The 24,257-nt window shown below is 44.0% G+C and overlaps 4 protein-coding genes across 5 annotated transcripts; all 4 read left to right on the forward strand.

The window, feature by feature from the left end:
- Positions 1–41: 41 nt before the first annotated feature.
- On the forward strand, positions 42–4,536 carry LOC133511113 (protein THEM6-like). Its single transcript, XM_061839746.1, has 4 exons — positions 42–305; positions 412–436; positions 2,642–3,146; positions 4,236–4,536. The coding sequence occupies exons 3-4, from the start codon at positions 2,646–2,648 to the stop codon at positions 4,341–4,343; spliced, it is 609 nt and encodes a 202-aa protein (XP_061695730.1). The 5' UTR covers positions 42–305; positions 412–436; positions 2,642–2,645; the 3' UTR covers positions 4,344–4,536.
- Positions 4,537–4,672: 136 nt separating this feature from the next.
- On the forward strand, positions 4,673–8,881 carry si:ch73-52e5.2 (protein THEM6). Of its 2 annotated transcripts, none has more exons than XM_061839744.1 (3): positions 4,673–4,923; positions 6,349–6,853; positions 8,130–8,881. In XM_061839744.1, the coding sequence occupies exons 1-3, from the start codon at positions 4,844–4,846 to the stop codon at positions 8,238–8,240; spliced, it is 696 nt and encodes a 231-aa protein (XP_061695728.1). In that variant the 5' UTR covers positions 4,673–4,843; the 3' UTR covers positions 8,241–8,881. The 2 variants fall into 2 exon arrangements, with proteins under 2 accessions (XP_061695728.1, XP_061695729.1); XM_061839745.1 differs by lacking the exon at positions 4,673–4,923 and adding an exon at positions 4,989–5,379.
- A 798-nt stretch (positions 8,882–9,679) lies between these two features.
- Positions 9,680–16,935, forward strand: ftr67 (finTRIM family, member 67). Its single transcript, XM_061838908.1, has 7 exons — positions 9,680–10,422; positions 11,162–11,257; positions 11,324–11,557; positions 11,779–11,941; positions 12,601–12,702; positions 13,777–13,875; positions 15,079–16,935. Exons 1-7 carry the CDS (start codon positions 9,802–9,804, stop codon positions 15,144–15,146), a joined length of 1,383 nt encoding a protein of 460 aa, XP_061694892.1. The 5' UTR covers positions 9,680–9,801; the 3' UTR covers positions 15,147–16,935.
- Positions 16,936–17,618: 683 nt separating this feature from the next.
- LOC133510688 (tripartite motif-containing protein 16-like protein) lies at positions 17,619–24,256 on the forward strand. The gene is made up of 8 exons (XM_061838903.1): positions 17,619–18,115; positions 18,866–19,000; positions 19,116–19,202; positions 20,315–20,548; positions 22,002–22,161; positions 22,243–22,287; positions 23,420–23,482; positions 23,548–24,256. The coding sequence occupies exons 1-8, from the start codon at positions 17,768–17,770 to the stop codon at positions 24,072–24,074; spliced, it is 1,599 nt and encodes a 532-aa protein (XP_061694887.1). The 5' UTR covers positions 17,619–17,767; the 3' UTR covers positions 24,075–24,256.
- The last annotated feature ends 1 nt before the right edge of the window (position 24,257 follows it).

Consider the following 24,257-nt stretch of genomic DNA (forward strand, 5'->3'; position numbering starts at 1 on the left):
TTGTTTTTTACTAAACGTCATTGAGTTTCACCACTGATTAACCAATCACCGCTGTCGCCACGGTGTGTCGTAACTTCCGTTTGGCAAGGCCGGAAGTGAAGTCCAGAATAAAAATAAATAGTCCTTAAACGATAAATGTGCAAAATAATCCGAAATTAACACCCAAAGCGCTCACCACAATGCTAAATTTATTTATGATGCTGCCGTTTCTTAGCTAATTTATTCGACATTAAGCAAGAACGGCCTTTTCTTATCGGCATTTTCTTGAAAGGTTGCCTCGGAACTAGTTTCAACAAGTAGACAAGGTAAAGTTATTCTTGTAACAAGTACGTTGTCAGTTTGAACAAATACACGCGTTGGATTTACTCTTAAAAAAAAAAAAAAAAGAATAAATACAATATGACTTTCTAGGTACCGCCGCACCAACGACGACTGGGTGAGTTTTCACTTTTCACCATCAAACCCTTTCAGTTTGTTGTCCACTCTTTATGTCGCCGGTTGGCCACGAAGCTAGCGACCTTTTTGGTATTCTAGTAAAATGTCAAAAAGTTGTCATTGTTTTATTGCCTGTGTGGTTGTTTGATTGCGGTGTAAGAGATTTGTTTTAAGTAGTAAAGAATTCGCATTTCAAAAGACTTGACCCGCAAACGTGGGAGTGCGGTCGCTTCCCTGCTATGCGAACGTGGTCATGCCAGGTCGACAACCACTCAAGATGATGATCATGTTGCAACAATCATTTTCAAACAGGTTCCGTGTGCCGGGATCACCCCACAACTTGCTCCTCTTGCAAGACCAGTTTTTTTTTTTCTTACTTTCGATAAGTCATCGTTCAGGTATTCCACCAATGTTATCCTAAAGATGAGAAACGAGACGAGAGACCTCATTGCTGAGATTTAACACCTTAAACAAAACTATTTCGCTGGCAACTCCTGGTATCGATGTTGAACACACAGAAGCTAGAATACATTTTTTTTTATTCGATTAAAAAAAACACGCTAATCCGTTTGACGGGAATGGACCATCTTTAGAGCACAGCCCCTTCCAATTCAGCCTCATTGTTAAATTTCAAAAAAAGAATTTTGTCAAAATGAGCAACTTCCTCAATGCCTGTTGGCTTTGGAACCCTTAAATTATATAGTTGCCCAAGTTATTTGTATTATTTGACTAGTTTTGGTAGAAGGTTGATGACTTTTCTCTATTCAACCACTGAGCTAAAAAAAAAAAAAAAAAAAAAAAAATTGGGCACTAAACTAAAGCCGCCATCCGCCATCTTGTTACTCCCAAAACAATCATGCCGACCTGTGCGTTAATCGCCAGTTTCGTTGCTCTGAGAAAACATTCCACAAGTAAATTAGATTTACTTTGACACTGTTGATTTTTTTTTTTTTTTTTTTTTTTTTTACTTTCTGGTGAGATTAATTCACTTGAACAAAGTTTTGTTTACGGTTGTTGTTGACTATTCACTCTCTGCTTCACCTTTATACGCAGACAGTTTTTTGCAAAAAAGCGATGTCAATATTTTCCCAAACTTGGATAAGCAAGAAAACACATTTTATGTGAAATTCTTGATGAGTTTCATAATACAGAACCCTACTAATTGAATTTGATTTTCAAATACGAGGTAACAAGTTAAATTTTCTGAACATGAACAATGCGTTTAGCATGTATTTTCTCATTGCGGGTCCTTTTTTCCAAAAATATATCCAACTGATTGACTTAAAATGTAATGTTTTTATGACAAAAAAATGCTCAGGTTTTTTTTGCTGTTATGATGAAAGTGGTTTTCAGCGTATTTTGGGAAAAGTTAACATGTCACGGAATTTGGGCCCGAGCTGATATGCAAGCTTTCTTGGTAGTCAGTGTTATATGGTGGCTTTCCTCTGCACTGAGCCTTTTTTGGTTTACCAAAAATCCATCATGTTACCAGAACTGAAAAAAATGTCAAGGTCACATGACCAATTTTAATTCTACGTGCCAAACTTTGATGGAAATACCCCGCCATAATCCAACCTGTAAATAATGTCCTCCACACGGTTTGGGAGTACCAAGATGGCGGCCAACTGGCTTCAACCAATTGACATACTCCTCGATGTGTATGTGCTATCCAGTCTTGATCAGTGGATTCAACCCGTGTGCTTACCATGAGCTGGATAACTAAGAATCTGCGTAAACAAACACCCATCCATCCATTTTTCCAATCCGCTTATCCTCACAAGTGTGACGGGAGCACTGGAGCCAATCCCAGCTATCATCATCCAGTATTAGAATCATGACCTTTCCAATGAATTGACAGGAGAAATACGTGCAAGGGTGAAATTTAAAACAAAATGTAAATTACAACCAAAAAAAAGGATATGTTAAGATTGTCTTGAAATATGTAACATTCATCAACTACATTTACTTGTATAAAAATGGTAATCAAATTAAAAAATGTGAATTATTATGAGGTTAATACCAATTGAGGCAACTGTCAATTCTGTTACGTGTGGGATATCTTTTTTTAATTATGAGTTATCAGAGTGGCAAATGTGAACCAATCTTACTTCGAGGAACGGTTAAATTTGATTACGCTGACCTTTGCCAAAATGTCAATTTTCTTCGTGGTTGGCCGACGTCACACGGGCCCCGCTTTGATTTCCAGAGAGATGTGGCTCGTGGTGCTGCTCGGCTTCCTGCTGGCTCTCTTCTCCAGCCTGGACGTGTGGTACTTTGCGCGGGCCGCGGCCGCGGTGGTCCGCGCCCGGCTGCAGCCTCCCGTGCGGGACCTGACGGCCGAGCAGGTCGCCGTCGGCCGGGTGGCTCCGCGCGACATGGACATGTGTCACATGAACAACGCGCGTTACCTGCGCGAGTGCGACTTCGCCCGCTTCTCGCTGTACGTGCGCAACGGTGTGTTCAAGGCGCTGCGGGCCCTCGGCGCCTCCATGGTGGTGGGGGCCACCACCATCCGCTACCGCAGGCCGCTTCGCGTCGGCGAGCCGTACGAGCTGCGGAGTCGGGTGGTGACGTGGGACGACAAAGCCTTCTTCCTGGAGCAGAGGTTCGTGTCGACCAAGCACGGGCTGGTGTGCGCCGTCATGTACTGCAAGCAGACCGTCATACGCAGCAGCCCGGACGGCATCGTGCAGTATCTGTGCAAGCGGAAGGTAAGTCCACATCAGGATCGCGGATCGCTGAGATGGCTTTAGAGGTCAAGTCTCCTGCCTAAACATTCTAAAATAGATGTTGTAATGAAAAATACAGATAACATTATTCACTTCAATGCCTATACGAAAAAATAAATATGAGCTGAGAGCCCGTCATCCATGCGCAAAGTTGCGGAAGTCTCGTTCGACATTCAAGTGGTCGCCATATTGGCTGCATCTTCTGTCCGTGACATCACACCGGGCGGGACATTCGCTATTGAAAGCACGCTGCGCCACCGTCGTCGTTGTCGTTGTTGGGAGACGAACACGCCCCTTCCGACACGGAAGCTCTTTTCGAAGAAGAGAACATCTCACAACCGCGTGAAGTGACCGGAGCAATATTACCCTATCGTTCCAAGCCATATTTAGATGATATGCGGATCACCGCCAACCCGCACGCAGCCAAAGCACCTCCCCATCCGATATACCTCCGCAGCGGTGATAAACAACGCCGCCTGTGAGCGACGACGACACCGCGCCCAAACTGCCTGCCCGTCTGATCCACCTCCGCGACGAAGATGAGCCACCCCGGCGGCACTCGGGCAGGGTGGCACATCAACACATCTAGCTCCCGATTTACGGATTACGCCCCCCCCCCACACACACACACACATCACCACCCCTACCTGTCATTTGGAATCCACAAAGCTCTCGTTCTTTCCATTTTTCACAACGAACCAGGTCGTTGTGAAAAATGTGAAAAATGAATCCATCCTCCCGAGCGATACAACGAGCCGGCATTTTGGCTAACTCGAAGGAACAACAAGCTACCTTCCAGCAGGTAAACAACTAGTATAAACATACGAGACCGCTTGAGTGCACTACTACCCTGTATGTCACTTCCTGCTTCTTCTCGACAAACAAATCCCTCGGGAGGATTTTCATGGTGGGAGTTAGAAAAAGTCGTATACATCAAAATCGTGTTTTGCGCTGGGGGGAAAAAAACGGATGGGTCCATTCCGGCTGCCTTTTTTTTCCCCATTAATAACATACTAAAAATCATGCATTTCATGACAGCGAACCTTTCACTTGGGGATTGGGTCCGTGCAGGTGGAACCTCCGGAATTTCCAGAGGACCTCCAGCACTGGATCAAGTTCATCTCAGCCAGCAGTCAGAACCTCAGAGCAGAGAGCGGCCTCGTGGAGAAAGACGACTAAGCACGGACGTTTTCATTCATGGTGATGAACTTGGGAATAATTGACGGTTGTTCTAAGTACGTATCGATGCCACAAGATGGTGGCAAAGCGTCAACACTATGCACAGACAGTCATTAATATCCCACATCGCATTAAGATTGTGTTTGGTACGTAAATTAACTTTTTTTTTTCTATTAAAAATTGTTGGAAATGGTCTGTTTTGTGATCAAACTGTCACCATCCGTAGGACCTCAGAACAGCAAGGGAGGGGGGAAGAAATACACATTTCCAAATAGGCTGGAATTTTAGTGGTCGACTTCACTTGACTGGCTTATCACTTTCGCACGTGACTTCCGGCCGCGCTGTGTTATCACAAAGTGGGAGGTGGCAAATTTTGCAGGATTTCATATTCTTGCTTTTGTCTTTGGAGGGCGTTAGTACATCGAAGTACATCATTGTCGCGGTAATACGTTCTGTTGCAGACGAGCAAATTTTGGCTGGCCCCAAAAGTCGCCAATTCGATGACGTCGTCGAATTTGAGGAATTGTTCACTTGCGACGGGCACTATCGGAGAGAAGAACGTCGTTGAAGAAACTGGAAAGTGAGTTAACTTTCAAATTAAAGTTCCAAAGTAATTGCTGCACCGACTTTTACATTTTGATCGAGGCTATGATTAAAATGGAACGTGAATAAGTAAAAAAAAAAAAAAATAGCTATATGGTATTTGAATTTCCGGAGTCCGTAAAAGCGACATGGCGTGTGAGTGGTGTGTGATTGGTGCAGAATGAGGAAGTCGCCGGCAGAGCTAACGTTCGTCTCCGACTGAAAATGACCCGCCGATCAGTTCCAACCAATTTTCATTAAATGCAGAAAGCAAACAATTCCTGTGAGAAGTGCTCGCTTAATTTAAATTCGCAGACCACCGGAAATCGTGTTTTTATCCCTACATGTCATTGAAGTGACGTCACATACCCGGAAGCCATTGGTTGCACCACCGGCTTCTGGTCACCTCCCAGCGCGTCGCATCCGATGTTAGCGTTTCATTTTGCAACACACGGTGGGTCTTGTGACGCCATTAATCTCGATCAATCGCTTTGAATGTAAAAGATGAAGTTGTGGACGTTTCTTGTGGCTTTTGGTTGTGCTAATTTCGGGTTAGGAGGAAGGTCGGGGCCGGGTGGGATGCTAGTTGACTAGCCAGCCGTAGCCAGCGCATCCGGTGCTGGTGGGCCGTGGCCGACGCTGGCCCAAGGTTGACGTGAAAGGGCTTCAACGTTGTTCCGGCGGGTTTATTAACGTTTATAATTCTTTATGCTTTTGGTTTAAATATGAAGTAATACATCCATGACAAATTCTGGGTGTTAGCTGGAGTGCAGTGTCTGTAGGCGTTTCTGGAAACTTCAATTCGATTTTTTTTTTTTAAGATTATGTAATGCGTATAAATAAATCCTGAAAATGTATGTGTTTGATATATATTTTGCATCTACTGTTTGTGAATTTTTTTCAAATATATTTCGTTTTTGCATCTTTGGTGGAAATTTTATTTTTTATTTTGATTCATCAATTTTTATCTGTTTTTAACCTAATACGTTGGTTACAATATTTTTTACTTTCTAGATTTTTTTTTTTTTTGTCCAAGTATAATTTTTTTCGAACACAGTGAGAGTTTATTAGTGTATTTTTAAGCTAAAATGGCATGATTTACCTTTTGCTAAATAATTTGGTCTTTTTGCCTTCATTATTTTGGGACTTGTTTTTGAGGATTTTTTGTCAATATCTGAGCACTTTTATTTTTTTTAGTTCTCATCTTTTTAATTTTTTTTCCACATTTTCCCCCAAATAATGTGGTTGCATTCCCCCCGCAGTATTTTATCTTTCTTCATTGTAGTATTTCCAATGATTTTTGTGTCTTCCACAGTTTTTGCAAAACATTTTCTTCTACTTTGGCCACAAATGTTTGTATTTTCTGCATAGTTTTGTCCCCCCCCCCCCCCCCCCTCATGTTATTGTTGTCTTGTTATTGCAGAGACATGTTACTGTTGGTGCTGGGAGGGCTCCTGGTGCTCTTCTGCACCGTGGACGTGTGGTACTTCCTGCGGGCGGTGCAAGTGTTTATCCAAACCCTGTTCCAGCCTAGGATAAAGGACGTGCTGGCGGAGCAACGGGTGGACGGCGTGGTTCTCCCCCACGACGTGGACTACAAGGGCCACATGAACAACTCTCGCTACCTGCGGGAGTGTGACTTTGCTCGCTTCCACCACTACATGCGCAACGGGCTCTTCATGGCCCTGTGCAGGATGGGGGCCAAGATGGTGGTGGGGGCCTCCACCATCCGCTACCGCCGTTCCTTGGCGTTCGGCGAGGCGTTCGAGATCTGCACCAGGGTGCTGGGCTGGGATGACAAGGCCTTCTACTTGGAGCAGCGGTTCTTGTCCAAGAAGGACGGCTTCGTGTCGGCCGTGTTGCTCTGCAGGCAGAACGTGGTGCACAGCAGCCCGGAAAAGATTATTGAGTATGTCTGCAAAAAGAAGGTCAGTGACGCCAGCAGAAAACACGCGTGCCACACGCAAACTCTTGACTGATGAACATAGTCCTTAATTTAGGGCAAATTTTGCGCTTGTGATAGTATCCATCCATCCATTTTTCTTTGCCGTTTATCCTCACGGGGAGCGCTGGAGCCTATCCCAGCTGTCAAGGGGCAGGATGCGGGGGTACACCCTGAACTGGTTGTCGGCCAATCACAGGGCACTTACAGACAAACGGCCGCACTCGCAGTCACACCTTGGGGCAATTTTAGGGTGTCAAATTGATGTTGCGTGTTTTGGGGATGGAGGAAAGCGGAGTGCCCGGGGGAAAACGCACGCAGGCACGGGGAGAACATGCAAACTCCACACAGGCGGGTCCGGGATTGAACCCGAGACCTCAGAACTGTGAGGCCAACGCTTTACCAGCGGAGTTACCTTGCCGCCCTATTGAAGACAAATGATCTCACTAAATATGTCACTTACAGGTATAACAATAGACAAAATACAATGACAGCAAAATGAAAAAAATACTAGATTTAAAAACAAAAATAGATGAAAATTTCTCAAATTAGGGTAAAAAAAATGACAAAAATATTGAGGGGGAAAAAAATAAATGGACCAGCGCAAGAAAAATATAAGTTGGAAAAATACCAGGTAAAACTCAAGAAAATAGTACAAGCGCCTTCATGAAAAATACATAAATTAGGAAATCACATCTGGCAAAAGTTCTACAAAAAATGCAAAACCACTGAACATACAAACATATTAAAAGAAATAATACCCCTGACATTTGTTTGGAAAAACATATAGATATTAAAATATCTGTTCATTTTGTTAGCCGCTTATCCTGATTAGGGTCGCGGGGAATTCTGGAGCCTATCCCAGGTGTAAACGGGCAGGAGGCGGGGCACACCCTGAACTAGTTGCCAGCCAATCGCAGGGCACATAGAGACAGACAAGAGCCACACCTATGGACAATTTAGAGCATCCAATTAACGTTGCATGTTTTTGGGATGCGGGAGGAAAAAAAGAGTCCCCGGAGAGAACCCACACAGGCAGGGGGGAGAACATGCAAACTCCACACAGGCGGGGCCGGGATTGAACCCGAGTCCTCAGAACTATAGTAAAAAAAAAATTGACACAGCAACGGCGTGGTGCGACTTTTATGTAAGGTGTGTTGTGCATGTTTGTTTATGTAGGTTGACTATACTTGAGTGCTCTGGTGTGGTTGTTTATTTTTGCTAAAGACCTGTTTTGGGTTTTTTTTTTTGCACGTCACCAGATCGAATGTCCTCAGCTGGGCGACGACGTGAAGCACTGGATTAATTTCATTTCAGCCAACAGCCAAGCCCTGAGGGCCGAGAGCAGACTGGAGGAGAAGAAGGCCGAGTGATTGGCAGTAGCAGTACAGTACCAAACACAGTAGGAGAGGGCCGCCACCGGGGGGGGGTCCCGATGATGTTCCGCTGGCCTCGTTTCTGCCATCTATTAATTTATTTTTATGTATATGATGTACGACGGAGATATGATGGGGAAACAGAGTGATACGTTCGTACTCGATCTCCCACAGAGATCCGTGCGTGGTTGAAACGGGAGAATGTTTGTGACTCTCAATATTTAGTTGTGCATTATTTGTTGCAAAAAGGAGTAAAAAAAATGCACAAAAATCAATTTTAATGTGTTACTATGACCTAAAGGGATCATCTGCTGTTTTTTGTTAATTTAAGGATGGCTCGAAGCTACGTCGTCAACTTCGTATAAAAAGCCGTTCGTGTAATGTTGCAGGCAACTTTGGAAGACAATACGTAAAGAATAAGAAATATTTTTAATACTTTGCACTTCATCTTCAGACCAAAACGATGTTTGTATTTTAATTATCAGCGTCGAGGGGGAGGTATGAATGTTATTTGTTGTTTCCGCGCTGATTGAGTGTTGGTGAGTCTTGCGTTGCTTTTTAGGTTCCTTTTTAAGTTATTCATGGAATGGTTGTAAAGTATGAATAATAGTATTCTCAAATAAAATTGCACTCCAGTCCTTGAGTCTCCTTGAGTTTTGATTGACGCTGTCTTGAGGTATTGATTATTTTAAGATGTTTTAGTTTCGACCTCAAGACAAACTCACCACAACAAAGGTTGTGTGGTGTAATAAACTTACAATTACTTTTTTTCATCAAAATCATAATTGCATTGTATTTTCTTGTATTAATATCTGATACTTTTACTAGTTAGTTCATCCCATGACGTCCTAATGTCGGTGTTTATCCATCCATTATCTTGAGCTGCTTGTCCTCACCGGGGTGGCAGGAATGCTGGAGCCGAGCAGCAGCTATCTTCAGGCAGGCGGCGGGGTGACACCCTGAACCGGTTGCCGGCCAATCGTAGGGCACATAGAAACGAAACAACCATTTGCGCTCACGAACACACCTACGGGCAATTTAGCGTCTCCAATTGATGCATGTTTTTAGGATGTGGGAGGAAACCCACGCAAAACATGCAAACTCCACACAGGCAGGGACGGGGTTGAACCCTCAGAACTGTGACGTAGACGCTCCAATCACTCTTCCAATGTGCCGCATATCAATGTTTGACATTTTCAAAATGAGCACGTTTTCCTTATTTTTTTGTCAAAATTAAAAGGCTCGTCCGCTTCCGGCGCTGGTCCCGCCCCCTGGCGTAACTTCCTCAAAACGACGCGTTTTTGTTTTTCTCTCGATGTTTCACACGAAATATTTATTCATTTATTTATTTTTTGGAAACGTTCTACGTCTTTTATTAGGGTAAATGTACAAGATTTAATGAAGTTGACATGGGTGAAAATTGTCTACTTCCGGAAGTTGGCCCCACCCCTTGACGCAACTTCCTGTAAACAAACCATCTTGACAGCAAGAAAGAGCCTTGTGTCTTTTTTCTTCGTCCCAACCGCGTCGTTTGCGGCTTTTTCTCTTCAGGGACGACATGGCTCAGGCCGGGTTGGTCCTGGACAAGGACCAGTTCACCTGCTCGGTGTGTCTGGACGTCCTGCGGGAGCCCGTGACCATCCCGTGCGGCCACAGCTACTGCTCGGACTGCATCCGCAACTACTGGGACCAGGACGACTACCTCGGGGTGTTCATGTGCCCCCAGTGCCGAAAGAGCTTCAACCCGAGACCGGCCCTGGCCCGAAGCACCTTGCTCGCCGACGTGGTGGATCGATTCAAGCGGAGCGGGTTGTTGGAGGTCCCGGGCGGCGTCGGAGTGGGGCAACCGCAACAACAACAACAAAGCCTGGCCCAGGCCGACGACGTGGAGTGCGACGTGTGCCCCGGGAGGAAGAACAAGGCGGTCAACTCGTGCCTGGTGTGCCTGGCGTCCTACTGCGAGATCCACGTCCGGCCGCACCACGACTCGGACGTGTTCAAGAAGCACAAGCTGGTGTCGGCCTCCAAGAGGCTCCAGGAGAGCGTGTGCCCGTGTCACCACAAGCTGCTGGAGGTCTACTGCCGCACGGACAAGCGCTGCATCTGCTCCATGTGTCTGACCGACGAACACAAGGGACACGACACGGTCCTGGCGGAGGTGGAAATACAACAGCAGCAGGTAATAACTCATCTTTCTACCAGAAGACATTAATAACGATGCAGTGGCGTGCAGCCAAACGGCGGGTGTGCTTGGGTGGCTGCCCACCCATCGAGTGTGAAATTAAATCACACTCCTCACATCACAAGTAGAAGTACAAATACTTGTGCAAGCAAAAAAATAAATAAATGAATATAAGCACTGTTGACCAACTGTGATCGTCCCAAAAGTGGTAAAGCTGCTGGTGATATTTCCCTAGCTTTATTGAAAAAGCAAAAAAACATGCAACTAGCATGTTCATGCTCGATCTGAAGATGACTGCAGCTCACGAGTCAAGGCGCACAAATTAGGCGGTTAACAGCTGACAGTACGCTCTCGTTCGTACGCCCGATTCACTCGCCATACCAGGTTTGCGTGGCCTTTTAAAATCGTACACACTCAAAAGTCCCAAATATTAATTGAGGGGATAATCAACGCTATACTATCCATCCATCCATTTTCTTTGCCACTTATCCTCAAGAGGGTCGCAGGGAGTGCCGGAGCCTGTCCCAGCTGTCAACGGACAGGATGCGGGGGACATCCTGAACTGGTTGCCAACCAATCACAGGGCACATAGAGACAAACAGCCGCGCTCGCAATCAGACCTTGGGGCAATTTAGAGTGTCCAACTAATGTCGCATGTTTACCGGAATAGAGTAATAGTCTTCGTTTTACGTCGTAAAGTACAACTGGATGAAAAATTTCCCCTCTGGTTCACCAGAGGCAGCTCAGTGAGATGAAGCTGAGCTCTCAGCGGAGCATCAAGCAGCGAGAGAAGGAAGCTCAGGAGCTGAGACAAGCCATCTTCTCCATCAATGTAAGTCGCAGATGATTTGATCTTTTCACATCTCGCCTCACCTCGTCCTCCTCCTCCCCCCGATAGCGGTCAGCCCGGCTGGCGGCGGAGACGAGCGACAGCGTCTTCGCCGACCTCCTCCGCTGCGTGGAGCTGAAGCGCTTCGAGGTGCGCGAGCTGATCAAGGCCCAGCAGGAGTCGGTGGACAATCACGCCAAGGAGCTGCTGGAGAAGCTCCAGAAGGAGATCGGCGAGCAGAAGAAGCGGGAGGCCGAGCTGGACCGGCTGGCCCTCGCCGACGACAACCTGCACTTCCTCCAGGTGAGCCGCGGAGGATTTTCCTGGCTCAGATTGAGGCACAGATGCTAGCGTATGAATCGCGATTGGAAAGAAAATCCATAATTTGTGGTTCTTGCAGCTGTCTGCCGCTACCCAACGGAGTCAACGCTGGCCAAATCGCCCGCAAATTTGATATTCAGCCAGAAAACGCACGTTTTTCTTGTTCTTTGTGTCGTTCCAACTCGGTTCTTGTGTTGTGACAGAGGTGCCAGGCGCTGGACGCGCTTCCGCCCGTGACGTCGGCTCCGCCCGCCGTCTCCGTGGAGCCCGGCTTGACCTTTGACCCTGTGACGAAAGCCGTGTGCGATTTTAAAGCGCTGCTGCAAGAGGTCTGCCAGGGAGGATTCGTCAGCATCTATGAGAAAGGTGCATCTTTTTTTTTGTTTTTGTTTTTTTGCTTTACACTTTCAATAAATGATAGTTGGCTAGACTGATAATGGGAAGATTAATGTTAACACAGTGGGTATATAAAATCTACACACCCCTACTCAAATGGCTGTTTTTCAAAAGCGTTCCCCCATTTTGTGACATATAACCTGCACAACCAAATAAGTTACCAAAGTTTCCGGCCTATAAGCCGTGACTTTTTTCACACGCTTTCAACCCTGCTGTTTATGCGGCAAATTTGTGCTTTTTTTTCTATCGGCCACAAGGGGGCACTCGAGCGGAAAAGGTAAAAGTGAGACCGGTGGAATATATGTGCTGAGGAAGTGACTTTTACCGGTCTGGCCTTATTACCGCTGCACTAGCGTGTTACTGCCGTGTCTCAGTGATTTTTACCAGTATGTTTTTTTTTTAACCGGCCCTGTTAGCGTGGCGGCACTATCATTAGCACAGGAACGGCGCTAGCGTTAGGTTGGTGATTGTTCTCTGTTGACCAATCAAAACACCGCATTTGCTCTTGCTCCGCCCTTTCACCGACAAACAAAAATGGTTGCTGATATATAATTTTTTTTCTTCTTGAAAATTTCCGGAAATAAACATTCAGGCCCGTGACAGGCTTTGATTACTTCATGTTCCACCAGTGAGAGAAGTGGCGATCGCCGCACCCCCTGACCCGCCCGTCCACACCAACGTGACCGCAGCCGTGGACGACCTCCAGCCCGCCGTTCAAATGGAGGAGACGGGTGAGTCGCCGAGACGACAAAAAGTGTTTCCCAACCCCAAATGTGTAAAGGCGCTGCATGTTTGGAAAACCTCACGGCACACCGCCACACAAAAATCGCAAAAGATGATGATCTCGTCTCAGTGGAATTTTGGTCTGTCAAGTTGTACACAAAAATATGATTAATGTCCAAATGGCAAAGGTGGGGTACCCAGATTACGTGTACTACTGCCACCTAGTGGAGAAGCAGTTTAATTCTTGTCTTGCTCCAGCTCACGGGTAACTCGAATTATTGGAATAGAAAATGGTTGGATGGACATTTTTTTTTTTTTAAGTGGGTAAATTTTATGTAAGGCTGCAATTAGGTTTTGGCATTGAAAAGAATATTTGACATACTATAAAAACATACAGTGCGGATGATACATGTCACTGTTAAACAATTTCATCCATCCATTTTCTTAGCCGCTTATCCTCACAAGGGTCGCAGGGAGTGCCGAAGCCTATCCCAGCTGTCAACGGGCAGGAGGCGGGGTACACCCTGAACTGGTTGCCAGCCAATCGCAGGGCACATAGAGACAGACAGCCAATCAAACTCACAATCACACCTAGGGGCAATTTAGAGTGTCCAATCAATGTTGCATGTTTTTGGGATGTGGGAACAAACCGGAGTGCCCGGCAGAAACCCACGTAGGCACGGGGAGAACATGCAAACTCCACACAGGCAGGGCCGGGATCAAACCCGGGACCTCAGAACTGTGAGGCCAACGCTTTCCATCCGAACCACCGTGCCGCCTAAACAATTTCAATGTCCTGGTTTTCACATTCGAGTTTCTTTTTTTTTTTGTACTACAGTCATTAACAATCAGGCATTTCAAATCAATGTTAAAGCTGTATATAAACTTCCCCTCTCGATCATCTGAAGCAAATAAACATCATTCGTGTGCTTGCCGCTTTGAGCACAAGTAGAAAACGCCTTAGTCGGCTTGGTTGTTTGCTTGCACAATTTGCTGAGTCATCGTTAATGCACTGACGCACTAATGCAGGTTCTATATCTCCCCCCATCCCCCTCTCTATGTGTGTGTATGTGGATATGAAGGCCTCCCCTCAACCGGCCTGGACGCAAACCCCGTCAGCCCCCTCAACCCTTTCCTGAGCCCGGGATCTTTTGTGCCCACGTTTGTCTACTCGCCTTTTGGTTGGTAACTGCTCTACTCTCGAGATCGGTCCAATAAATGTCCATTTGAAACAATTTCAAAAGGGGTTAAAAAAAACAAGGAATACAGGGAAAAAAAAAAATCTATATTTTTATCTGAGTATGCAGCATGTGTATTTAAAAAAAATGGATCCAGAAATGTGCCAACTATTTTAGGGGAAAAAAAACATTTTCATTCGATTTTGTTGTTTTAAAAACTTTACCAGGACCCTCCCACTTTGGTAAACTACATATTTACGTGAATGTATTTTTACTTCTTCATATTAAAAAAAAATACAAAAAAAATATATATAGAGAGAGGGAGAGAGAGTATTGAACATTTTAATTTTTTTTTCATAACTATTTATTTTATAAATATCTGTATTATACTATTTTTTACAATTTAAAATTGGTGAGCTTTTAAGACTTTTTTTTTAAATTAAGATGTTTGTGTATATTTTATATATTATTTATTTGTACTTTCAGCACATAATCCAAAGTATCTAAAAAAATAAAACTGCAATTGAAGTATTTTTAGGCTTTTCTTGCAGATTTTTCAGCCGTGACCAGTGAAATGATTTAACTAATTTAATCATTGTTTTATTAAGAAAGCCAATTTTGCCAACCTCTCGAACACAGGTGTCAAACTCAAGGCCCGGGGGCCACATCCGGCCTGCCACATGATTTTATGTGGCCCGCAAATACAAATAATGTCAAGTATCATGATTCTTCTTGTAATCTGTACCAAGATTTAAAATTGTCATATCATAGATAAGGCATTTTAATCATTTTTGTGTTAACTAACATCAGCAATAGTTGAAAAACGCTTTACCTTCGATTTTTTAATCCCCAATTAGTTCATAAATTTCATGTGTAAATATGATGACGCGATGAAATATTTTTATGATTTGACTCATAACGGCCCTCTGAGACGTGGCCTGCGAAAAAACGAGTTTGCCACCCGTGCTCTAGAACAATTAGCAATTATTAGTTATTTATAGTTATACATTTATTGTTATGATATATATATTATTTACAATTTATTATATATATATATATAATTTTTTATAGTTATAATTAGCAACAATTATTTATTAAGAGCAATGACTAAATTTGAAGAATTTCAGAGGCCTTTTGTGTACGAGTGTGTCTTCTCATCTCTGATAAAAGTATTTATGAATTATTATTATGATTATTGTGTTGCAGGCCCCAAACTGTCTTCAGGCTCAAGACAAAGACACCTTCAACGCCGCAGTCACCCCAGAAAGAAATAGAACTTCCTCCAACGTGGACGCTCATTCACGTATTATTCATTTCACGTGCAAAACTTTGGACTTTGATCATGCAGCTGCAGTATTTTCCCATTTTCCCATTTTAACATACCTCTCAACTGTACTGTTTTTCTTCTTCTTGGGTTACAAACCTGGGAACTATTTGTTGTCACTAGCTTCAGAGTTCTAAGTCGACCAGAAGGGTCGAGGCACTCTTATACGCACGCAAACGCATACAAAACCTTTTACAGTGTGAAAAACGATACACTTTTATCTGACTTCTTAGGTACTGTAATCATTACAGGACTGAAACGAGTATAATTGTGGATGCAGAACTGACTTGGAACTCAGTTTGGTCTTACTCTTTACGAAAATATGAATTTTATGTTTCTTTTTTATCAAGCTTATTCATACACAAGTGATATATTATTTTGGTTAGTGTCATACCGCCATTAAAAAAAAAAAAGATTTGTGAATATCGTTTACAGTGTCCCCAAACAGGTAAAGATATAATGTGCTAACATTTTACCATCACGATCCATTTTTATTAGTGTCAATACACTGATATCAAATATGAATACTGTCCAAAGCTGGGGTAAATGTAGAAATACAGTGTACATCTGTGATGGTAAAACAATCATGTATCATCATATATTGGTTATCACATAATCAGTGTATTGTGTGCAAAATATTGCAGTATCTCATTGGATTGTGCCTGGTGACCTAATAAAGTGGCCCTCGGGTTCACAATGTACCGATTTCAAAGAAGCAGTGAGAAATTAATTTTGCAACAGAAAAAAAAATAGCATGACAACCACGGTGTTTACAAAATACGTCCGATCGAATGCGTCAGTATGAATATTTGATATCAGCGTCGCAATACAGTCATCACGCAGAGAAGGGAAGACAGGGAGTGAAGTCTGCAAAAATGTGCAATTGTCCCATCATAATTCGATAGTAATTGGTGAAATGCTGATCGCAATATTAATATAATACAGGTCAACGCAGGCCTGTCCAGCTGGGTAATGATTAAAGGTCACAAAAATCACAGTTCAGTGTATAATTCGAGGCCATGCTTGAGTTCACGTTGGGTTCAGTACGAAAACAATGAAAAATTAATGGCTTTCCTGTAGTGTAACTAGAGACAAATTTATCACTGTGTTTTCTCTTGCGTTTTGTCACTCTGCAACCTTTTTGGCACTGCTAAAGTGTTCATTTCACAAAAATTTGTCAAAAAAGTAAAGCTAACAGGTATCCACGAAGATCTCTGGGCCTCTTTGGAATTGCACAATACAGCCACTCCAGTTCTCTAGTTATTGTGGTATTCACAGGAACCCCGCTAACTAATATTTTGGGTTTGATCAAGTGATGTTTTTATATTGCGGTTGAGGGACATTTTCAAAAAGTCTTCATACTGTATTCCCACGCCTCCCCTTGTCATAACCACTGATTTAAAAACCTGACTGGCTCATTGGCAACCAAAACTGAGGTCACCATCTGCCATCTTGACAGTCCCAAAACAACCATACTGACCTGTCCAGCGACAGCGATTTACTTCGTTAATCGGCAGTTTCGTGGCTGTGACAAAACATTCCACAGGTAAATTAGAAAGATTTACTTTGACATTGTTAAAGTTTTTTTTTTTTTTGTAAAGAGTTTTTTTTTTTTTTTTCTGATGAGCTTCATTCACTTGAACAGAGTTTTGTTTACGGTTGTTGTTGTTGTTCACTGTTCACTCTCTGCTTCACCTTTATAGGCGGACAGTTTTTCGCGAAGAAGCGATGTCAATATTTTCCCAAACTTCATCAGTTAGTAATCAAGAAAACACATTTTCTGTGAATTGTTTTGATGAATTTCATAATACGCAACTCTGCAAATGGAATTTGATTTTCAAATGCGAGGAAACAAGTTTCAATTTTCTGTCTGAAATAGGACGTCGCAGAGACAACAAATGAACAATGCGTTTAGCATCTTATTTTCCCATTGCGAGTCCTTATTTCCAAAAATAAAACTAACAGACTGACTTGAAATTTTACATTTTTATGACAAAAAATGAGCAATTTTTTTTGCTATGTTATGTTGATAGTGCTTCACAGTGTATTTTGGCAAAAACTTAACGTGTCACAGAAATTGGGCCCAAGGTAATATACAAGGTTTCTCGGTAGTCACGGTGTTCTATGTCTTTCCTTTGCACTTAGCGTTTTTTGGCTTACCAAAAATCACTCATGTTACCAGAACTGAAAAAATGTCAAGCTCACACGACCAGTTTTACTTCTACATGCCAGACTTTTGAGGAAAAACCCCACCGTAATCCCACCAGTAAACCACGTCCTGCACACGTTTTTGGAGTACCAAGATGGCGGCCAACGAGCTACGACTAATAGACATACCGCTCGATGTGTATGCGCTATCCATTTTTTTTTTTTTTTTAAGATCAGTGCGTACTCCAATTTGAAAATGGGCAATACCAACATGGCGGACTTTTATTCTACGTCATTGTGGCGATTCCAAGTTCCACCAACGCATTTTTGACGTCACAGCTTCCCGCTGCAGCAGGTGCAATCTTTAGCTACGCACCTGTAAGCCACGCCCACTCACCCACTTTTGTGCCTCACGGGAGCAAAATGGCGTCAGGCGTCCCGGCGGCGTCGGCGACGACTTCCACGATTTCCATCGAACAGGATCAATTCACCTGCTCGGTGTGTCTGGAGGTTCTGCGGGACCCGGTGACCATCCCGTGCGGCCACAGCTACTGCTTGAGTTGCATCGAGGACTACTGGGGCAGAGGCAATCCGCAGAAGGCCCAGTACAGCTGCCCGCAGTGCCGCCAGGAGTTCAAGCCGAGACCGCTGCTCAATCGGAACACGGTCCTGGGCGAGCTGGTGGAGAAGTTCGTCCGGAGCGGAGTCCGAGAGAAGCCGGCCGAGGAGCGACTCCGTGGGCGGGGACGCGGCGGGGTCGCGGCTCCCAAGGTAGCCACACAAGCGATGAAGTTTCACCAAATTATGAACCACGCTAATAAGAGATTGAATGTCACGTGGTAAAGAAACGCTCGTTTATCTTTTATTAACATATAAAAACAAACTGACGAAAATAAACAGTGGTTAAATGCTCGTCGAGCGAGGTACGTACAGTGTTTAAAATCATAAACTACATTTCACATCTGCACATTCACTTTATTTTACGTCAAAACAAATTCATCGTCGACTCGAAAACACTCTATTGAGATTTATTTTCAGATTTACAAAAGCTTTGTGGCACGTACGGTTGCTTGTCGGGTGTGTTTGTTTAAAAAAAGAAAAAAAACCCAACTACCATAAAATAAAACTCTGTAAAATACATTCGAAAAAACTTCGGAAATGTAAGATGTATTTTCCCTGTAATTATCTGGAAAAGGAGCCATTTTGTCTTCCATCAGTATTCACCTTTAGCTGTTTTATCAACCAAATATTTTTAATAACGCTGAACACAAATAGCTAGAAGTTGTGAATTATGGATACAGCCCTAACAGAGTATAATTATTGAAACCGTGTCACTACAATCTCAAAATACTGCAGTATCCTTTCAAACTCGTTTTACAATATTGTTAAAAATATCTATTGACGATTCCATTTGAAAACTTGAAAATGAAAAATTAAGAGGGCCAACTGAAACCGAGTACGTACATTTTATTTTATTTTTGGAATATATTTTTATGATCACAGTCCGGCGCTGTTGGGGAGACGCTGTGTCCACAACACCAAAAGCCGCTGAAGCGGTACTGCCGGACCGACCATCACATCTTGTGCTCGCACTGCATCGACGGCCACAAGAACCACGACGTCGTGCGGCCGGGGAACGAACGGGCGGCGCAGCAGGTTTCCTTTTTCTTTATTGTTTGAAAGATTTGCGCCAGTTTGGCAAGTTCATCATTCGAGTTCATTTCTAGATGCCGGAGGGACTAAAAACTTTGTGTGATATTTGTTTTTGCAGAAAAAACTCCAAGAAGCGTCTTTGAAGTGCGCGCAGAACATTAAGGAAGTGGAGAAGGAACTTCACTATGTGGTCAAATACATCAAAGTGAGTGTGTGTCCGTATCAATATTTTAAAGAACTTTGAAGAAAATAAACCATCGGACACAGTGATGTCGACATAGGTTAACGTGTGACCCCAACACGCTTCCTCGTACTGGGGCTGAAGCCTATCCCAGTGGTTTATTTTCTTTTTTTAAATACACATTGGACTCATTTGAGAACAATGCATATTTAAAAAAAAAAAAAAATCAGTCCCGGAGAGATTTACCGAAGTTTAACGTGTGGCCGCGACACGCTTCCGTGTACGTTGGCGGTCTTATTTTTTATTTTTTTTTAACGCATTGTTCTCAAATGAGCCAACTTGGCATTATAAATACTTCTTGGGGAACGCTACGAAGGAGCCGACTCGCTTGTCCTCTCTTTTTTTTTTTTTTCCCCACTCATAGTTAATAAATGCGAGTTTGTGTAAAACTAGGATCATTTATTTAAATATTGGTATTTGTATTGAATGCGAGCTGAAAATTTCGGCAAAAGTTAAGGTGTAGCTGAACACGCTTCTGCGTTCACCAGCCGTCACCCCGTTGAGATCAGATCCAGCAACGAAGTATTTGTACGCGTCCAGACCTTTCTAGGCTTTCAAACTTTTCCATGTAAATCTCGACGACTTACTCACCAGATTCTTGTGTAGATCCAGTTGTCCAAGACAAGCGGAAGCAGGTTAAGTCCAATTTCTTATCGGCGAAAACATCGACTTCGGCATTAAATACAGGTCGTGTATGCCAAGTGTCTCTCGTTTTTCCACGTACCTTCGTTTATTATCACCTTCTAAATGTTTAACGGTATCGGACAAAACTCTGGGAGACATATTTTCGTGTCGTCTCCAACCGACTTAGCATTGAACAATGTTTTGCTTGACCGGCAATATGACCACTCAGGTGATTTCGGTGACGATGCCTGGACAGGCAGATTTTTGATGCGTGACGCAGTCACCTAGCGAGTGTTTGCGTGTTAGCATTAGCATGGGTGTTAAAATGTATGCTATTTAATCAATACCATCTCTGGCTGTCTGGCGCAAGGGTCGTAACTCCACCGTACGTTCAACGAATTCCTGTCACGTTTTTTTTTTTTTTTTTTTTTTTTTTTCATTTTTTTTATTAGCACGCCACCGAGGCAGCGGAGGAGGAGAGCGACCGGGTGTTCTCCAAACTGCTCCGCGCCATCGAGAAGCAGCGGTGCGAAGTGAAGGAGGCCATCCGAGGGCGCGAGCGGGCGGCCCTGGCGCAGACCCAGCAGCTGCAGGACAAGCTGGACCGGGAGACGGCGGAAGTGCGAAGGAGCGAGGCCGAGCTGGACAAGCTCTGCCGGAGCGACGACCACCTCCACTTTCTTCAGGTGCGTGGCGGCAGGCGGACTCTACAAGTTTACCGATTGTGAGGTCGGACTGGCCGTGAATCCGTTTTCGGGATTAATTCGGCACCGCAGTTCAAAGTGCATCCTTGCTGATGTGCATTGCTTACACTAACAACAAGGCCGCAGGACCTACTTCACAAAAGCAGTTAGTGTTGCTAACATTTAGATTTGTTCACTATGTTAGGCAACTTCCGTCCATCCATTTTCTTAGTCGCTTATCCTCACAAGGGTCGCGGGGAGTGCTGGAGCCTATCCCATCTGTCAACTAGCAACTTCAGGGGTTTTTACTTAAAAACACAGATGAATGGAATTTAAGGCCGCAACTAACTTCCATCCATCCATTTTCTTTGCCGCTTATCCTCACAAGGGTCGCAGGGAGTGCAGGAACCTATTCCAGCTGTCAACGGGCAGGAGGCGGGGTTACACCCTGAACTGGTTGCTGGCCAATCACAGGGTACATAGAGACAGTCACAATCACATCTAGGGGCAATTTAGAGTGTCCAATTAATGGTGCATGTTTTTGCAATGTGGGAGTAAACCGGAGTGCCCGGAGGAAACCCACGCAGGCACGGGGAGATTTTCTCTGCCGCTTATCCTCACAAGGGTTGCGGGGGTGCTGGAGCCTATCCCAGCTGTCAACTAGCAACTTTAGGTATTTTTACTAAAAACACGGAGGCTGCAACTAACTTATTTTAGTAATTGAATGATCAGTCCATTATTTTTGGACTGGACTGATTGGAAAAAAAGTTTTAATTTCCATCCCTTTATTCAAAAATGGAACATAGCAAATTCAGAATAGATTGCTGTGTGAAAAAGTACTAAATTAGGAATACGATAGTAGGAAAAAAAATTACATGTTGATTCGTTGACTGCTGTGCAGGATGCTTATAGAAGAATTCCCGAAAAAAGAGGTTGGGAAAGAAATTGCACGTCCAAGGACCTCAATGTCATTTTTTAAAAGTGCATGTGAACCAGGCGAGCTATGCTTTTTGGCTCATTTTGTATTTTTGAACTTTTCAAATGTTCATTTATAATGAATCATGTTGCTGAAAGAGACTCCCCCCCCCCCCCCCCCCAAAAGGCGCCACTTCTTTTCATATCTGTCCAAAAAAACTTATGATCATCTCTGTAAATGTTACTCCAAGTTAAGGCGAGGGCTAAACTGGAGGAATAAAGAAAATCCAAGGAGCCAAAAACCAAAAAGTCATTGCATTTTCTATAAAGGGGAAAAAGAAAATCAGATTTTCATTTTCAGACATGATTTTTTTTATTTGTAGATAGAATTCCGTCTTTTTAAATTGCATAGGAAAAAAAAAAAAGACCCCCGGGTATTTTTCCAGTCTTTTTTTCATTCAGTCAAATCACAAGATTGTATTTTATCAGCCAGGCCTTTTCTCTGATTTAAAAAAAAAATAATCATCATTTTTAATTCCAGAGGTGCAGATCGCTTCGTTTCCCGTCCAAGTCGGTGCAAATTCCCGAGACGGACACGCTCCCGTACTTTATGTACAAAAGAATGCGAGAAGGGCTGGCGGAGCTGAGGGTGGATCTGGACCAGAACCTCCAGAGGGAATTTGACAGGATCTCCGATAAAGGCAAGTACCGCAAATGAAAACATAAAGACTCACTTCACAGTAATATGCGATAAATAACGTTTTCCTCCTCTCCGTTTGCAGTGATTTCACTGAAGGAAACCAGCATGCCAAATGAAAAGACCAAAGGTACGGAAATAAAGTTGTCATCAAAGCGACATGACGGGATTGGATTCAAGAAGCAAGAATCCTTTTGATGTTTATGCAGCATTTTATTTACTCTTGAGATCATTTTGTTTAATACTAACATGTCAATAAATTGGCACAAAATCTGGATTTGATTTTTATTTAAATTTGTAAAAGCAAAAGTAGTAGCGTGGTGGGATAGTGGTGAGCTTGAATCTTGGCTCGGGCTCTCTTGGGCAGATTTGGCACACATTTCCCCACACTTGCATGAATTTTCTCCAATATTTTAAAAACATGCATTTTTTTGTTCTTGAAGACTAAGTAAGGGCCTCTTTGGATTCTCGCTTTTTGCTTTAATTCTAAAACAGTTTGAGAACGGTGCCTGGATCTTAATCTTTTGCATTAGTGACTTCTGACCAGGCGGCACGGTGGATGAGCTGGTAAAGTGTTGGCCTCACAGTCCCGAGGTCCCGGGTTCGATCCCGGTCCCACCTGTGTGGAGTTTGCATGTTCTCTCCGAGCCTGTGTGGGTTTTCTCCGGTTTCCTCCCACATCCCAAAAACATGCAACATGAATTGGGTGCTCTAAATTGCCCCTAGGTGTGACTGTGCATGCGGCTGTTTGTCTCTATCTCTGGCAACCAGTTCAGGGTGTACCTCGCCTCCTGCCTGTTGACAGCTGGGATAGGCTCCAGCACTCTCCGTGACCCTTGTGAGGATAAGCGGCAAAGAAAATGGATGGATGAATGATTGAAACTTCTGACCAACTTTACAGAAGTCGCAAATGTCGATGGCGGCAATATTTAGTGGCCACGTTTACATGCAAAGGCGCTTAAGTTTCTCACTAGACTTTTAAAAATAATATCCAATTGGACCACAACCACCTTTTCATCTCCTTGACCCGATGACGTATTCCAGCAAAAGTTAAGATGTGGCATAAAGAGGCGCTGAGTTGAATGTGAGCGCTGGTCTTTACACTCCAGGTATGTGGCCTGCAATGAGATGGCACCCAAACCATGATGGGATCTCGTCTCTGGTTCAAAGTCCAGCTTGCTTGCGGGCCGAACGAAGGCAAATAATGTCGTGTCAAAAATGGATGAATGTCTAATTTTCTTTTTCCTGTTCTCCTCTCCTAGTTGCAATAGATGCTCACATTCTGTACGAGTCTGACCCGAAGACAAGAGAGGATTTTTTACACTGTGAGTAAAATTTTTCCACTTTCAAAAGCTGTCAATGGAATTAGAAACTGATTTGCTATGTGCAGATTACCAAGACTTGACGCTGGACCCCAACACGGCCAACCGTTACCTGAGTTTGTCCGAAGACCACCGGGCGGCGACCACGCGCCCCGAGGCCCAGCCGTACCCGGATCACCCGGAGCGCTTCAGCAAGTGGGCCCAGGTACTGTGTCGTGCCGGCATGGCGGGTCGCTGCTACTGGGAGGTGGCGTGGGCCGGCAAAGGCGGGGCCTCCGTCGGCGTTTGCTACCGCAGCATGAGCCGGAGCGGCGGCGGCAGCGACAGCAAGCTGGGCCACAACGCCAAGTCTTGGAGCCTGGACTGCTCCAACGCCGCGTGCACCTTCCGCCACGACAAACGGAGCGCCGACGCGGCTGCGCCGTGCGCCAAGAGGATCGGAGTCTATCTGGACTACCGGGCCGGGGTTTTGTCCTTCTACAACATTTCTGACCGCATGTTTCCGCTTTACAGTGTCCAGGCCACCTTCAGTCAGCCCGTGTTTCCGGGATTTTGGGTGGGATTGGGGTCTACTCTGAAGTTGTGTTCCCTGTAATTGGAAAGGTAGTTGCTGCTCACTTCATTAGGTACACTTGCATGAAAGATAAAGCTGGATGAAAATATATTGAAAAAAAATTCACATGACCGGTTTTGAGTGCGGCTATATAGTAAAATGTATTTTTTGACATTTAAAAAAGTTTTTGATCCGACTTCATCAAGCAAGTGGGGTTGAAAGAAA

The sequence above is a fragment of the Syngnathoides biaculeatus genome, chromosome 13 (assembly GCF_019802595.1).
Source record: "Syngnathoides biaculeatus isolate LvHL_M chromosome 13, ASM1980259v1, whole genome shotgun sequence".
Classification (NCBI taxonomy): domain Eukaryota; kingdom Metazoa; phylum Chordata; class Actinopteri; order Syngnathiformes; family Syngnathidae; genus Syngnathoides; species Syngnathoides biaculeatus.